General features: G+C 37.5%; 1 protein-coding gene across 19 annotated transcripts in view; it reads left to right on the forward strand.

Moving 5' to 3' along the window:
- The window catches only part of FOXP2 (forkhead box P2), a 502,958-nt gene that overhangs the window by 445,485 nt on the left and 41,634 nt on the right, over positions 1–15,839 (forward strand). For 16 of the 19 annotated variants that reach the window (XM_044423000.1, XM_044423001.1, XM_044422999.1 and 13 more), the window contains 3 exons: positions 5,993–6,049; positions 12,656–12,743; positions 15,524–15,607. In XM_044423000.1, the coding sequence (XP_044278935.1) occupies positions 5,993–6,049; positions 12,656–12,743; positions 15,524–15,607 (229 nt within the window). The remainder of the gene's footprint in view (positions 1–5,992; positions 6,050–12,655; positions 12,744–15,523; positions 15,608–15,839) is intronic. The other 3 variants (XM_044423005.1, XM_044423013.1, XM_044423016.1) reach the window with 1 other exon arrangement.

A 15,839-nucleotide genomic window follows, 5' to 3' on the forward strand; every position in this document is an offset into this window, starting at 1 on the left:
GCTACTTAGAAAGGAGAAAAATTCTATTCATTTGCTAACATGCTTCTTCAGAATATGGCATATATCTGCACATTTTAAAAATAAGGCATGCATGGGTAAAAGAAAAGTATCCAGGTAATGATAGATAAACAGTTTTGTAAAGTTTGTCTACACCAAGAAGGCTGGACCCAAATGGAATGATCTTTGATAGAACAGTCGTGTGGGGCTTTATTGTACAAAACATCCTAATGGAAAGTTATAAATAGGTTTATATAGATGAGTAACTTCACAAGCTGAGGCTCTTATGTTGTCATGGTGCAGCTAACAGGGTGAATGAACTGCTTCATGCTTCATCAACAATTAAGTTAATTAGCGTATTTGAAATTACACTGCTTTGTTGCCAGGATGTTGGTAGAAACATCAGAAAGGCCTGTTTACAAATGGTATACAACCAGGGTATATAGAAGCAACAGTTTAACAACAAGACATAGACACACAACATCATGATGATTTTAGAAGAGAGCTATATTTTTGCTGGTCTAAATGCTGACATAATTTACTGTAAAATATATAATGATATATTTATATTTACCTTCCTGTTTCATTTTAATTTCTCTTCTTGTTTGTACAGAGAATAGCATTTAGGTGTGAAGCATAATTTTAGAGATTTCTACCCAAGTTTAGAAGAATAAGATTGATCTAAACTGTTTCTGTTTGTAGATTAAAGAAGTTACTGTTTGTGTGTGGGATTTATATAAGCCGCTGTAAATTATTCCATGTGAAAATAGCCTACATACAGCATATATTGTTCTAAGCATAATTGATACCAAGAGTTTTAGCCAACTTAGCTCAAGCCTTTTCCTCTCCAAGCATAACTAATTTTTATAAATACTTCCATCCTTTCAGGGTCTAGTGATGTTAATGCTTGGTTCACTGCTTTCCTAGTTATTTAGTAGGTCTCTGGCTTTCTAATCCACAGGCACTAGAAACATTTTGATTAACAGTAATGTGCTTCTGTGATTACCATTGTTCCCATTTTTGCTGAACTGTGTGACTCATTAAAGAGAACATCCTGATTGTTCTTGTTTCAGACCAAGATATGCACTTGACTTTCCAGTTTCTGTCCTCTAACCCAGGCCTGCCAAAGTTGTATCCCTTAATCATACGTACCCTTCCATGTCAGGTGCTTGCTACCCACTACCTGTTTGGGCTACAAAATCTATGGTGTGGGGAGGGTATTCAGCACCTAATGGACTGAGGGTATTCCACACAGAAGCTGTTAAACTTGCTATAATCCAATAAAAATGTAAGTTGTGAGCACTGTTGTATGTATTCCATTAGACATATATACAAACTCAAAGATATAAAAACTATCAGCTTCTTTCTCTTTTAAATTATAAAGCATGTTACAGTAGCCTTGTCGCTATTCAGCCAGCCACCCCATACCTTTTTTTGCTTACACAGAATAGTCCCATTTTAATTTTAGAAACCTTTTATTTCAATTCATCTTCAACTTTTAGACCCAAAGAATGGCTTTTTTTTTTCCAATCCATTAACTTTATAGGGGACGACAGATCTAATGGCAGTAGTTTTCAGGGCCTTGCTCTTAGTCTAATCTTTGCAAGAATGCTATAGGTTCTGGCTTGAAACAGTGTGGTACTTGTTAATAAAGCTAATGCAAGTATACTGTACTGAAATTAAATATTTACATGAAATGCTAACCAAATCCAGTGTCCATTTCTACAGTATGCTTGTAACAAGAATTCTAACATGTTCAGAAACCAGTTGAAGTTGATGCCTTCATGTGTGTATTTTTATTTTTTTTCCATAAACAAAAAACAGCTGAGCTGAAACATTTGAGAAGGGGATTAAGACAGAAAACACAGTGGCTTTGCTTCATTTTTTAAAGTGAAGAATAGCTTGCAGAATACAACTTATAACCATGAAAAGTTTTTATACTTCCATTTTTCTTGCTCTGGTAGGCAGTATTTTGATGATAAATGTAATTATAGTGCTGTATACACAGAAGTTTAGAATTCTCAAAATTCCATCTTGTGTGCCTGTTATTTTCAAACAAACATGTTTAGCCTTCCTCATAAAGTGTTATCAAACAAACTTCCACGCTTTTGTTATTTTGTACCTAGGGAAGCCTGGCCATAAGAAACTGATGGGTAATTTTCAGTCTTGATAAAGGAGTGTAACATTATGGTAACTCATGAGCATGTGAGCCATTCAGCAAAAGCGATTCTGTACAAGTAATTCTTTCTGGCAGAAGAAAAACATCAAAATTTAAAGTCTGGTCAGAAAATATTATTGCACAACTGCAGAGAGAACAATTATTGAACAGAATACTGAGCAATGAAGAAAAGTGATTAAAAGACTGCCAAAAATGTTTAAGAATTTGTTTGGAATTTTACTATAAAACAGGTGTTGACAGAAGCTAACCATTTTGCCGGTCACCAAGCAAGGAGCCCTGAAGATCACTAAAAGCATTTAATAGTAGTTCTTCATTACTGTCTTATAAATGTCAGGATGTAATAACATATGACAAAACTTTGGTGTATTTTGTCTGCAAAACTAATTATCATTCCATTGGTCCTAAGTCAGTTTGAGTGTAGATGGATTTGACTTTTAGAGCTTTAAATCAAAAGGTTTATACTATAGCATTCCAGCCAGCAGACAAGCGTTCTTTAACCTGCATACAGCAGACGCCAGCAAAACAAAACATGATCTACAGTACAAAGACAGGCAATGTTTTCCTCTATAGAGACAGAATTGTTAGTGTAGAGAGAAAAAAAATCATGCTACCAAAGAAGATAGGGCTGCTTACAACAGGAAAGATTGCTTTTATTATCAGAGCCTTCAAAGGGTAGCAACTTGATGCAATAGAAAGAGTAATATAAATTAATTAGGCATCAAACTTCGTATGACTTTTTCTCTTAATCCACGCACACACAAAGAGAGAACGAGAGAGAGATTGTTGTTATGCACTCTTCTGCATATTGTGTAGATTTTCTTTGGCTTTCACTAGGCAGTCTGATTCCAAAATTATGACCTCAAGAAAGCATTCTTTGAACTTGTCAGAATGTTGTTTCTTTGGGTGACAGTGCCATCATCTTTCAAAACTAAGACATCTGACACAATCAACTAAATGAATAGTGACATACATTGAATAGTGACATACATACAAACACATTTTGTAGTTAAACTCGTAGTGTTTAAACATTAAAGCTTGATGCAAAATAAATCAAACACCACTGATGCCTAAGTGAAACATGTTGCTGAACCAGTCTCTGACATCTTAAGATTTAAAGCAAATCCTCATTCTGTCTTTGGGAATGCCATACTTTGCACCAAAAAAAAAAAAAAAAATTAATGTTAAAATCGGTTTACTAATTCCTATTATTTCAGTATAATCTAGCACGTGCCATTTATTCCCTAAAGCCTGCAGAACCAGAAAAAATAAACATTAGATAAATGGAAGAGGGTTCCCCCCCGCCCCCGCAACTCTCCCCACACACACACAAATATATATGTAGTCAGGGAAGAATGTTTTCCTAATTGTTTCCTTAGAAATATGACTGCATATTTATATTTTTTCATGTGCAAGTCTGGCAGCTTACACAGAGATTCATGCAGTTTTGAAAGAACATCAGTCGACCACATCATTTATTCCATTTCGAAAACAAAAATCAATATACCTATAAAGTGACCCATAAATTAGAACTGGCTCGCACAATGTTTGTTCAGTGCTGCCTTTCTAAAGGCACCCTTTGCATTTTTTTCTTCACCTCTCTGTTTGAACTGCAGTCACAGTAAGAGGCTCATTAAGGGACATTAGGGACTGGAGCTCACCAGAATTCCAGCGCTTGCTTTGCTCTTATTAATGCATAGTAGAGTAGAATGCATTTAAATATTTCATAGGCATTCAGTAATTTGTGTGTAATCGCCTTGTTAGCAGACCAGTAGAAGTAGAACAGGTCTGTGAAATGGTGTTGGTGATTGCATGGGTAATTTACAGACCTTTGCCATCAGAAAGAGCATTATTGGGGGCTAGAATGAAGCTGTGAAAAAGAACCAGCAATAAGTCAGAGGGGGGAAAAACTTAATAAAGGTTTTGTAACAAGCATCTTCAGGGATAACAACCCACTTGGTTCTTTTTGAAGCAGCTATAATTTATGACATATGCAATATATCAAATGCATAAGATAGTATTATGGAGCATTCATATGAAAAGGGTATTTGCAACATTAGTTCCAACTTCCTGCAAGGGACATGATTAAATGATTAATGAAATGTCCCTTTGCATATGCATTTTGAAACAGCAATTAGGCACTGACTGAGAAAATCCACCAATCCTCTCATTTTTCAGTATTATCTCATTCTTGATTTATAAATCATAGAGAATTTTTGAACAGCAATATGTACCTGAGACGGTTGTAAAAGCATAAAAGAGAATAATTTGAGTGTAAAATACTCATAAATACATGAATTCATAATTTCATGTTAATTTCTAGCATATTTATTTAGTCCTCTAGCATTGTAGTTATATCCAGCACTATTTCTGTACTTTGATTGGCATAATTAAGACAGGGAAATGAATAGGCCCCATTATTTTACATATCACTGGTAAACAATAGCAAGGAAAGGAGAAGGGAGATGTGGCAGAGGTATGTATGTGTTTTTCAAGTTCTCAGTAATCCACTGGAGGCTGTTCTATAAATGATCATTGAAGGGCTGCAAGCTAGCCTATAATTACAGGAAAGAAAGTGGCAGCTCTGGCATTTCATAACTATGTGTCCTCAAAGTGCTTTGTGAGTTTGTCACCAATGATAATTTAGATAGAAGCTCATTACTGAACATCACAACACTTTAAAAACCTTTTGCCTTCATACAGGAGAATAAAGGACTATTTTAATGGCAAGGTTCTTTTGTGTTCTACTGAAAAATTCAATCAAGACAAAACCTCATTGACTATTATTGTAGTCTACAGTTGCTAGCCTAATAAAAGCAGCACAGATAAATTGAATAGGTCTCTGTAAGACTGGAGCACATAAATGCAAGCATTTTGCAGGTTTTTAGTTCTTTAAATATACAAAGATGAATTAGAACTAAAATGTAAACATATGTATGCCCTGATCCAACTAGAACATGGGGCATATGGGTGATGGCTTCTATACATATGCCCATGGTTGGATAGAGAACGCTGGTGCAACTCGAGGCGGCATGTGCCCTTTCTCGCTTGTAGCTACCACAAGCCACGGTTATGCAGGTGGAACTGCTTTTTTAAAAAGTTAAAAATCATTGACTGCTTGCAAGAGCAATGTGTATGGAGGGGGCTGGATTGGCAAAGCATGTGTGTGCCTAAAGATTTAATCCCCGGAGTCTCCAGATAGGACTGGAGAATATTGCTGCCTGAAACCCTGAACAGCTGCTATTCTTCAGTGTAGACAGCAGTGAGCAAGATGGAGCAACAGTATGATTCAGTATTAGGCAGCTTCCTTTTGGTACTAACCAAATGCTTAGTACCAGGTTAAGAGTGAGATCTGTGCACAGTCGAGTTAGATTGGAGCATTGGGTTACTCTTTCTCAATAGCATTCATGGTAAAAAAAGTATCTTTCTCAGCTGTTGTATTGTTTCTGGTTTTACTCCTCACTTTTATACAGGGCAATCATTTCTCAAAAGCAAAAGCAGTGGGTGCGTCTTTCCCCATAAGTTTGCTGTGGTTTGTGTCAGTCCAGCACTGCTAGCTAGCATAGTACTGACATAGTGCATAGTAACTGGGGAAACTTCACATTGCAGGAGAAAATCCTCTCCCCCATTCCTGATTGCACTGCTTGCTCTGGTTCCATACAATGTAATATAGTAGTGAAAATGATTAAACCAGATTGCAGGCATCTTCTGGTCTTGTCAATTTTGCTCCCAAGGGATACTAACAAAAAGAGGAAAAATGTTCTTGATTGGTAGCATACTTCCGGAGAGGAGGCATACTGCTCTTTTTTCTTTTTAAAGGGCTACCTGTGTGAATATGTGGATAAAGACTCATCCTTTCATGTACGCAAATAAAAGGTAAAAAAAAAAAAAAAAGCACAAACACAAACCCTCTAAAAAAGTTCCAACATTGCCCCAAGCATGGGAGGGGGAGAGTATGTTCCCCCAAGTGGCCACTGTTCAAGAGGTGCCCATGTTAATTTACTAGCTCGGCTGCAGTAGAGCTTGTTTCAGCTTGTCTGGAGGACTACATCAGCCTTTATTTTCCGCTTTTTCTAAACTCTGTTTCCCAATGCCCGCTCCAGGTATTTAAGGGCCCTTCGGCAAGATACCTTCAGAGAGCCCTCTACTTCACCTTTTACTGCCATTGTCATGTGCAGCTATTGCTTCTCATCTTTCTCATTATTCTTGCCACTTGCTTGCTTGACAGACTGAAAAATAGTGTGCAGGTAGGCATTGGCATCTAATACTGCTCTTTACCACCACCATTGTCTGAGCCATAGAAAGAGGCAGATGAACAAACAGCTTGCCATGGTGACATACAGGAGCAAGTCCAGAGTGCTCTTGTCAATAGGCCTGCCTTCAGCAGGTGCCCAGCCTTGCCACCATCCTGAAAAACTCACAGCATTCCTGACCATTGGCCATGTAGACTAGGGCTGGTGGGAGTTGAAGTCCAAATCATCTGAAAGCCAACAGGTTGTGGAAGGCAGTGCTACAAAAATTTGCAGCACTCTAGTTTAACTGGAAACCATTTCGTAAATAAAGCATTTGCATATGTGCTTTAAGCAGTGACAGTTGGGCAATGCATTGCCACAGAAGGGTTGTACACACCTCAATTCTTAAACCCCCCCCACACACACACACACCTCATTGTCTTGTCAAATGCAGCATTAACATTTTGTAGATTTTTTTTCCCATTTTGACTGGATCATATGCTTTGTTTCCTGGAATGAATGAATGAATTAATCCCTGGCTACTTCCAAACACAACAACAATTAGCTCTTTCCTGCTACAGAGCAGGATGTTATGACCTGAAAGAATTCACCTTCTCCTTGATCATGAGGATGAACTTATAGGTTGAAACATCAGATCTATCAGGCACATACAAAAAGCCACAGAAAACAATGCACTGCATTTGAAAAATTCATTGACAGAATTGTGCAAAATTAGAAAAGAGGACAAGAAGTGTGCATATATGTAGCTAATTTTAATGGACATGTAAGTTAAATTTAATGATATAGTCATAATTGTAAAACATGGTGCTGTATGTCATGAGTCAAAATTCATCAGGAGTGATAAAATTTCTCACTTTTTCAGCACTCACCTTACTAAAAATTCAACAACCATCCCCATTTCATCCTGAATACAACTCCTTGGAAAGCTTTTGGCTGTACACAATCCTATCTTGTGGTTTCTAAAGTGTTCTCTCAATTGCTATTCTGTGTTCTTTGCATGTAAAAATACCTTTGAAGCAATGTGCCAGTGCAGTGTTTAGAGATCCAGGACTCTTATATGTAATTTTTTGTTAATATCGCATAAAAACTTAACAGGTATCAGGTATGGTAGAGAAAGTACATTTTGAAATAACAGGAGAAATAAATCATTTTCTACTTACTAAGGACTGTCTAAATACAATCCATAACTGAAGGAGCAGATGATAACTGTTGCATCTTGTACTACCATCCAGTTAATTTAAGCATTTTGTACAGTTCTCTTAATGTTTTCTTTAGCAAAGTGAGGACACTTAATTTAAATCTATTATACACCTTTGTTTTAAAATAATTGTAAAAGATTTCCATTGGACTTCAGTTAGCTGTATGAGAAGTAACAATAGCAAATCTATCTGGTTAAAATATTTTTAGGTATTTTTCTTCTTTTTTTGAGAACTCATTAAAGTGAGGCTCAGAATGATACTGACTGGAGCTGAACTTAGTTCAGACAAATTCTGTTTCAATTCCCCCACAGACCACTGCCAAGGTACCTCTGCCCTCAGCTCTAGCATTTTGCTATTTTAGTCCTGGGATTCTAAACAGAGACTGACAAGAGTACAAAGTTCTGCTGGGGCTAATTGAAATGACTAGGTGTCCACTGGAAATCTGACTTAAAGTAAATCTACTCTAACTTTCTTTGATGCAAGTTACTTTTTGTTTTATACCAATATAGATACCCTTTATAAAAGTCTAGTAATGTTTTAAGATCACCAATTTGTTCTTCCCAAAACTAACCTACTGAGTTCTCTATTTTTCCTACTTGGGAGTGTTGGATAATGTTTCATCAAACTATATTCTTGTAGTGAATATTTCTACAGATACAGATCATATTTTATGGATATTTGTTTAGCCCAGTATTAAGTTTCTAAAAATGAGAGGCAATAGAACCCAGCCTGACAGTCCATAACACTTTCTTCTTAATCCTATATGTCAGGAAGCCGACACATTTCTTACTGTTGAACAAGAGTCACTTCTCTGATTTGGGATGTCATATGTTCTAGAAGTGAGGTCTGAGATTCTAGTTTTTGAGAGTCCCTTAGGTCAGGCTGTCTGCTTAGCGGATGCATGCCTACTGTTTACACTAAAGTTTTACAAATTAAATTACCTATATATTAGTAAAATTAAAAACATTGTTTCTCATTTCTATTCTACTAACATCTATAGGTCTCCAAAGGAAAATGTCTTACGAGTACAATCCTATGCATATTTAGACAGGAAAAATGTCCTATATGGTTGGGGCATGCTGGAAGTTGTAAGAGTGTTTGCCATCTAAACACATAAAGGATTCTATCCTAACACTCCAATGCCCTGAGGGTGTTCAGTAGTAGTAACATGTAGCAAAATAATACATGAGAGATATATGGAGCTTGAATATACAATTTCTTTACTTTTGATTTGCCCCGTTTCATTTGTTCTAGATGTATGTTGTAGCGAGCAACCCGATTACAGCTTAACCGATTGCAGAGATAACTGATCCTTATGGAAAAAACAAAAAGCTTAGTAATATATTTTTCCAATCACACAGAATCTACTTGTAAATTTAGTATCATACAATCTCTCTCAAAGTAATTTGGAGAACTATTGGTAGACTGGGCTTCCCTAGCCACAAGTAAAACTTGTTATATTATTCCCATATTTCCCAAATGAATTCAGATATATTCACTCTTTGACCTAATTTCCTGCTCTCCAATTGGTTCTTAAGCCCATTCAGATGTAATATGTGTGCGAAAGGAGTTTTGAACACATTGATAAGATATCAAGAGAAACTAGGCCTGTAAAAGAGTTGGTCACCTTATAGCTAACTGTTGGAGCATGTATCTTCTTCAGCCTTAATGTCTGTCATCTGTTTTTCTGCATTTGAAATAAAGGTTTAATAGAAGTATGGAGCAAGATACCTGCTGGCAACCCTTATTTTCCCCCTTTTTAGCTGATAGTAATTCATAGAGATGGGACTGTTGCCTTTCTCAGTGATGTAGAGAAGGTTTGTTTCTCCCCCAGTGCGAACTGTTTAGATAGAGTGGTCTGATTCGCAGACCACCAGGGGAGGAGTGGGGGCAGGGGGGACAGCAAGGACTTTGAAGTTTCAATGTTACCTAGTGAAGATTCTCAGGCAGAGTGAGAGAACCAGCCCACTTTGGAAGTGGCGGCAAGTCTTCAGGATGGGAGTGGGAGCATATGTGAGACCTAGTCCTTGCTCCGGTAAGGGAGAAATGGGTCTTCAGCATTCCAGCCATCTTGCCTTCATGCAGCAAGAGCCACCCTGAGGGTAGAGTCAGAAGCTTAACTGAAAGGAAATCAAGGAAATTTTCAAGTTTGGATTCAACTCTACATGGGCTTCACTCCCAACTTTGGAAGAAAGCTATTTAGAGTTCATAATGCTCTGTAATCTGTTAAGTTTCAATAAAACTTTTGCACTTCAAAGGATTGTCTTGCTACTTACACATGGTAGTATTGCACCTACTTCCTACTTGTCATGTAAGGTTCGGTTCGGTTAGGTTAGGGGGTGACTGCAGATTTAAACCCAGTTCTTCTCTTTCCAAGTCAAGTGTTCTATCCACTATACTGAGTGTCATGAGCAAGTCTCTTCCACTCTCCTTTCCTCTTCAGCAGACTCAGATGAGACTTGAGAAGCACACTCATTTTGCAGACAGTACAAACCAAAATAGCACTCTCCCCAAGGTGTGGGAAAAATATCTCCCCATGTAAAAAATGGAATCTAGATTGAAACTTCCCTCCTTTTCAGAAAAAGTTTCTGACTGCCCTCAGGGTCACCATCTCCTGACTGGGTCAAGGAACTCCTTCCCAATACTCCGTGTCCCACTCTGAAATGTCTCCCTTCTTTTCCAAGGCAGGCTAGTTCTTACACTGTGCCTGAGAATCTTCGTTAGATAACCTTGAAACTGCAAAGCTATATGCCCAACCCTGCCCCTCCATTCTGTCCTCAGAACCTGATGTCTCTGTGTCTGCAGACTGTAACACATGAAAGCTAGGGTCCACCTCTGCAGCTTGTATCTTATCAATATAATAAATGGATGCCGTAGGCTAGCACAAATTTTACAGCAGGTCACATTTTTTTCTGAAATACAGGACAAATTAGAGAGACTAGTGTGATATTCTTTAAGGGGATGCAGACTCTTTTTGATGAGAGAGACAAAATCTGAAAAATAGGTGCAAAACATTGTTGTTATAGGGATTATTAATCTAGTTTCACTCTGATGTAGTAAGTCTTTCATGGGAGTGATAGTATTTGCTATTTTTGTAATTAGCTTTGCTAACACTGCCATGCATGTGCTGAATAGGGGTATAGCTACCTGTATGTTTTTTATCAGTACATGTTTATAACTTGGAACGAGTGTCACAGATCCATCAAAAATCTATATGCACAGACAAATATATGGTGTATCGCATGTTCGGGCAATAGTTACTCATTGATACATGTGGTTCATCAGACTGTGTGTTTCACTCATTCTTACTTAAAAACCAATCCCCATATTTATTGGATTCAAATTACCATGTCATATTTATTTGGAAATCTGTGAATAATTTAGATTTGTATCAAATTAACCCTCCCAACTGCTAAGATCTTAATTGCAATAATAAATCATAGACATGGTTTAAAATATCTGTGAAGTGCAGACCAGAATTCTATGATGTGTCACACAGCAAATTAATATATCAATTAGCTTTCTATCTGTTTACTGTAATTTCAGGATCAGTCATTAGGCCATGATTAATAAAAGAAAAACCTTAAACTATTTTACACAGCTGGTTGTTCTTGAAGCATGACACCTGCTTTTAGAAGCAAATTATTATTTTACCCAGAAGGTTGAGAAAATAAGTAAACATACCTTTTTCAAGCCAAAATCATTTTTTTCATTTTTAGAGAAGGCCAGTTCAGATCCTTTAAAAAGGCCCTGTTCAAATAACTTTCTAGGGAGAAATCGCAATTTGGTAAAAGTCTTTATCCTTCCGAGGAACACACAGCAAGGTACAGATACCTCATATTCAGATGGAAGTGATAGAGCACTTTTCATTTGTTACTTTTTGTATAAAATGAAGGTGGTCAGGTTGGGCGAGAAAGTGGAAATGTAGTCAAGGCTCTTATTGGGTAAAGAGTTCTCCCCTGAAAGTGAAAGATTAATTACTAAATATACAGTTGCATAATACATGATCTTTTCGATAGCGTCAAATCCACTCAAAATCATCTTCACTGCCCCTTCACTTTTGTGTGCATTCTCTTTCTTTCCCTCTCTTGATTTTTCCCTTCTCTCTCTCTCTCTTGTTCCCTCTTTTTAACAAAGCAATCCAAAAAATAAACCTTATTGTGCAATTCACTATCATTGGCTTTGCAACTGTTCATTTCAGTCAACTTTTTTTTCCCCACATTCAGCCACATTAGAGAAATGCATCTGTGATACAGAGTGGACATTCTAATTTATGCCGTTCAAAGAAGCCATTTCATAATTGCTAGCATTATCCAATGACTTAGCAAGGGAAAAAACGTGCTCCATAATGGTGGAGGTGAAAGAAAGAGGTCATCAGTTGGCAACCGCACTCATGGCTTTAGGCCTGCCTGAAGTGACTAGCAAGAGAGGCAAATTCAAGTAGGGCAGGGGTAGGCAACTTGTAGCCCTCTAGATTTTTTCCCATATAGCGACTGTGGTTCTTCTTTGGAGGGCTAGAAGTTGCCCAACCCTGACGGTGGTTAAATGATTATGCAAATTTTTATTTAGGCATTTTGTAGTCCCTCAGTTCTTACAAATTAAGAATAAAAAGAATGAGCTGTAATGCAAAAGAAGCGTGTTCCCAATTACTGTGACCCATTTTCGTGTGTCTCTTGTGGCATCCCTTGCCTAATCAAGACACAGAACACCCACTTTTCTACACAGCAATTAGTGATGCATTCCCACAACTAGAAACGCTGTTATGTGCATCCAGTGGCATTCTATAGTGGCTTGGCAAGGAGAAGACTTGTGCCACATCATGTAATTTGGCAATTTGGGCCACTGGATGCAAGGGCAGTCCTTTTGTGCCTATCGTTTGTCCATATGAAGTGGATTTTCTATTACCACCTTTGCAGTAGGCAAAAAAATCCCTCTTACCATTAATGCAAATTCTGTTTGTAGAACAAACATATATTGAGATTCTGAAGGTTACCTAATGTTGTATTCTTTATTATTTATTCTCTTACTAGGCACCTTAATAATGAACATGCATTGGATGACAGAAGCACTGCTCAGTGTCGGGTGCAAATGCAGGTGGTTCAACAATTAGAAATACAGGTTTGGGAAAATACTCATCTTCTGGATATATCTGATTTCCCTGAGGAAATATTCTGCTTTTTATTGTGTTCTATATAGACTGTTAATATTTAAAGTGTCCAAATTTTCATTTTGTTATGCTGATTGGCCATGCGGTCCAATTCATGTCTATTCAGAGATAAGTTCCACTGAGTTCAATGGGGCTTAAGTTTAAGTGTTCACACACAATAGATTTGTTAGGTTTTGCTTAGCCTTCTTTTGTAGACTCTCCCTTTTCTTCAGCTGACTATGCCATCATGGGTTTCAATAACTAAATACAGGGTACACTTGGTATAGGATTGGGTTAAATGTAATAGTATGCCACCCCAGCCCAGCCCTTCAGTCCTAGATACATACTAATTATCAAAATTCTACAAAACAACCCTCCATAAAGACCCATCCATTTGTATGTGATTATGTATATACTTATTACCACAGATAGCCTATCATGGCTACTCATCTGTCACTAGCAACATGCTGCCCTCACAGCTGTGCTCTACGTAGTCCCCTTCCATGCATCCTGCAGATGAGCACGACTCAAATGTCTCTCTTTGTTGTTATGGTGAACAATTAGGTTAACATGCAGGAGTCTTATAGCTGTACTATGTCCACTAACACATCCTAGGTACACATCTTGTTAAGAGAGAAAGAGTTAAAGCCATGAATACTATGGTATAAAGAGTAGGATTTTCAGAGCTGTCTCTTTTTTTGAAGGCGCGCTTATGCAACAGTATTCATCTAATGACTTCATTGATCCTTTTTGGTGGCTCTCAACATGATAATCTTTTTGTCATGTAGTTACTCATAGTCCAAACATAATATTATCATCACCTCTTGAGTGCCTCATGTAGATCAGCTTTCACAGTAGTCAGCCAAAGCATAGCTGGGATTGATCACTGATAAATATTAGTGCAATGATGGGCAACTTCAAGAGATCCAGTGGCCATTTTTGTCACCCAGTTCATCCCTCTATGAGCTACTACTCTCCCTCTGTTTTCCTCCCACAAATTAAAATGACTATTAAAAACAGCATCCAGGGTAGAAACAGGGTGCCAGCAGATCAAAATCTGCTTCTTTCAAGCTAATTCTGACTGTTGGTGCTTGGTAGGGTCTACGAGTACCACAAGGGTAAAAATGGATCAGAATGGCTGCTCTGAATGCAGTTTTGTTTACTCAAACCTTTGAGTAAATCTAATGTTATTTACACCATTTTTTTTACACAAAAACATTATTTCATTTATTACTATAATTTGGGGGGCATTAGGAAAAGGTAGTGGAAGCTGCATGTCACCCTCCCATTGCTCATCCATACTTTAGTGCAGGTAAGGAGGCAGATGACTGCCATATTGTGGAGTAGAAAAGAGATGAGTCTACTAATCTCTTTAGTAGTCAAGAGTCAAGAAAGATTCAAATGACTTTGGCAAGACATTCAGTTACCTGGTCCCATTGGCAAAAAATACCTTCTATCACCTATCTTACGTATGTTTTTCATTAAAAAATCTCTGGCAAAAAAAGGGGGGCGGGAGAAACAATGACAATTGAATAAAAATTGAGAAATATTTCTCTTATGTTTTAGTGTTGCGGAGTTTGCTTCAGTGAACTAGCCCAAGCCCTTAAGAAGAAGTGGGCTACAGATCTAAAAATATATATGTGCAAATGCCACAAGCATTTTTGTTTTGTACTTAGTAGCACGCTGCATTGAACCTAGCAGAAAATGAAAGCGCAGAACTTGATAAATTTGGTGGGATTTTTTAAATTAATAATTAATCAAATGACTCCCACAACCTTATTAATTGTTTCATGCTATTCAAATTAGCCTTCACAGAATACTGCTTTTAAGGTTTAGACTTCTTTGTGCATTGTATGTTTTTGTGCTTTTTAAAAAATGTGCATGATAATATTTTTGATATTTTAGATAATTGGATGTTATCAGTATCTGGAACTATAAATATAATTCTGTTGAGTGGTATGAAATCTGTTATAATAAAACAAAAAGGGAGGTTGCAGAGAACCCCTGATACATTTTCTGATGCATGTTAAAGGATTTCTTAAGGACTGTTTACCATTTACAAAGACTCTGTTTTAACATGAAAAGCCAAATGAGGTTTCTGCTTGCTGGGTGACCAATTATGAGTCCTTTTTTCTCCCTTTTGTGTGACTGATAGAAAAGTAAGGTCCATCAGTTGTAATGAGACCCAGTACAGTGTAGATGTCGGCTTAGTGGCAGAGTTCAGCATTTCACACTGCCTGGTCCCTGTCACTCTATTGAATTAGATTGATGATGGCAGATTGCAGGGGGCACTAGCTGGACCTCAGTGGGAAAGGATGAAGTGTGCAGACAATCCTAGCAGACACTGTGCTGTGAGGACCCTTCACCTCTTCACAGCTGTTGGCACTAGTCCATTGCTAACAGTGTCCACAGGACTTTAAAGAGACACGATGGGCCATCTAATTTATGGTCCTAGTAACTTGTTATTGTCGAGGCCATAGTGACCTCGATTCTCTTATTGACAAAAAGATGAAGTATTATTTGTTTTCAATGACCTTTTAAACATGAAGAAAGCTGCATGGGCTCCCCACCCCCCGACCCTTCAAAAAGCCAAAGTTGCCTTTCTTCATATAAAAGTTTCTACTGACATAGGATTTCATATGCAGGAGCCATTACCCTATAACAGTCTGCAAAGATAAGATGTATCATATGAGATAAAATAGCTGCATTAGTCATTTCTAAAATGCTTCTGATCCCACTCTTTCTTTAACAGCTTTCTAAAGAACGTGAACGTCTTCAGGCAATGATGACCCACTTGCACATGCGACCCTCAGAGCCCAAGCCATCTCCAAAACCTGTAAGTGCATATTGCTTTATAAACAGTAAATAGGCCCACAAATGTAACAGACTAAGAAAATGAACAATTTAGTGACAGTTGGAAAACAATGAGTGTGATGAAAAATATGGCAATAGAATGAAGCCTAAAATGCAATAGCTTGTCAAATTGTATGTTTCTTTAAAAGTAATGCTATCTTTTACAAAATCTGTCCAATCTGCACCATAGGTGACACTAAACAAAGTACACCTAT

This window comes from Varanus komodoensis, unplaced genomic scaffold, assembly GCF_004798865.1.
Source record: "Varanus komodoensis strain SLA01 unplaced genomic scaffold, ASM479886v1 scaffold13_1, whole genome shotgun sequence".
In the NCBI taxonomy this organism is placed as follows: domain Eukaryota; kingdom Metazoa; phylum Chordata; class Lepidosauria; order Squamata; family Varanidae; genus Varanus; species Varanus komodoensis.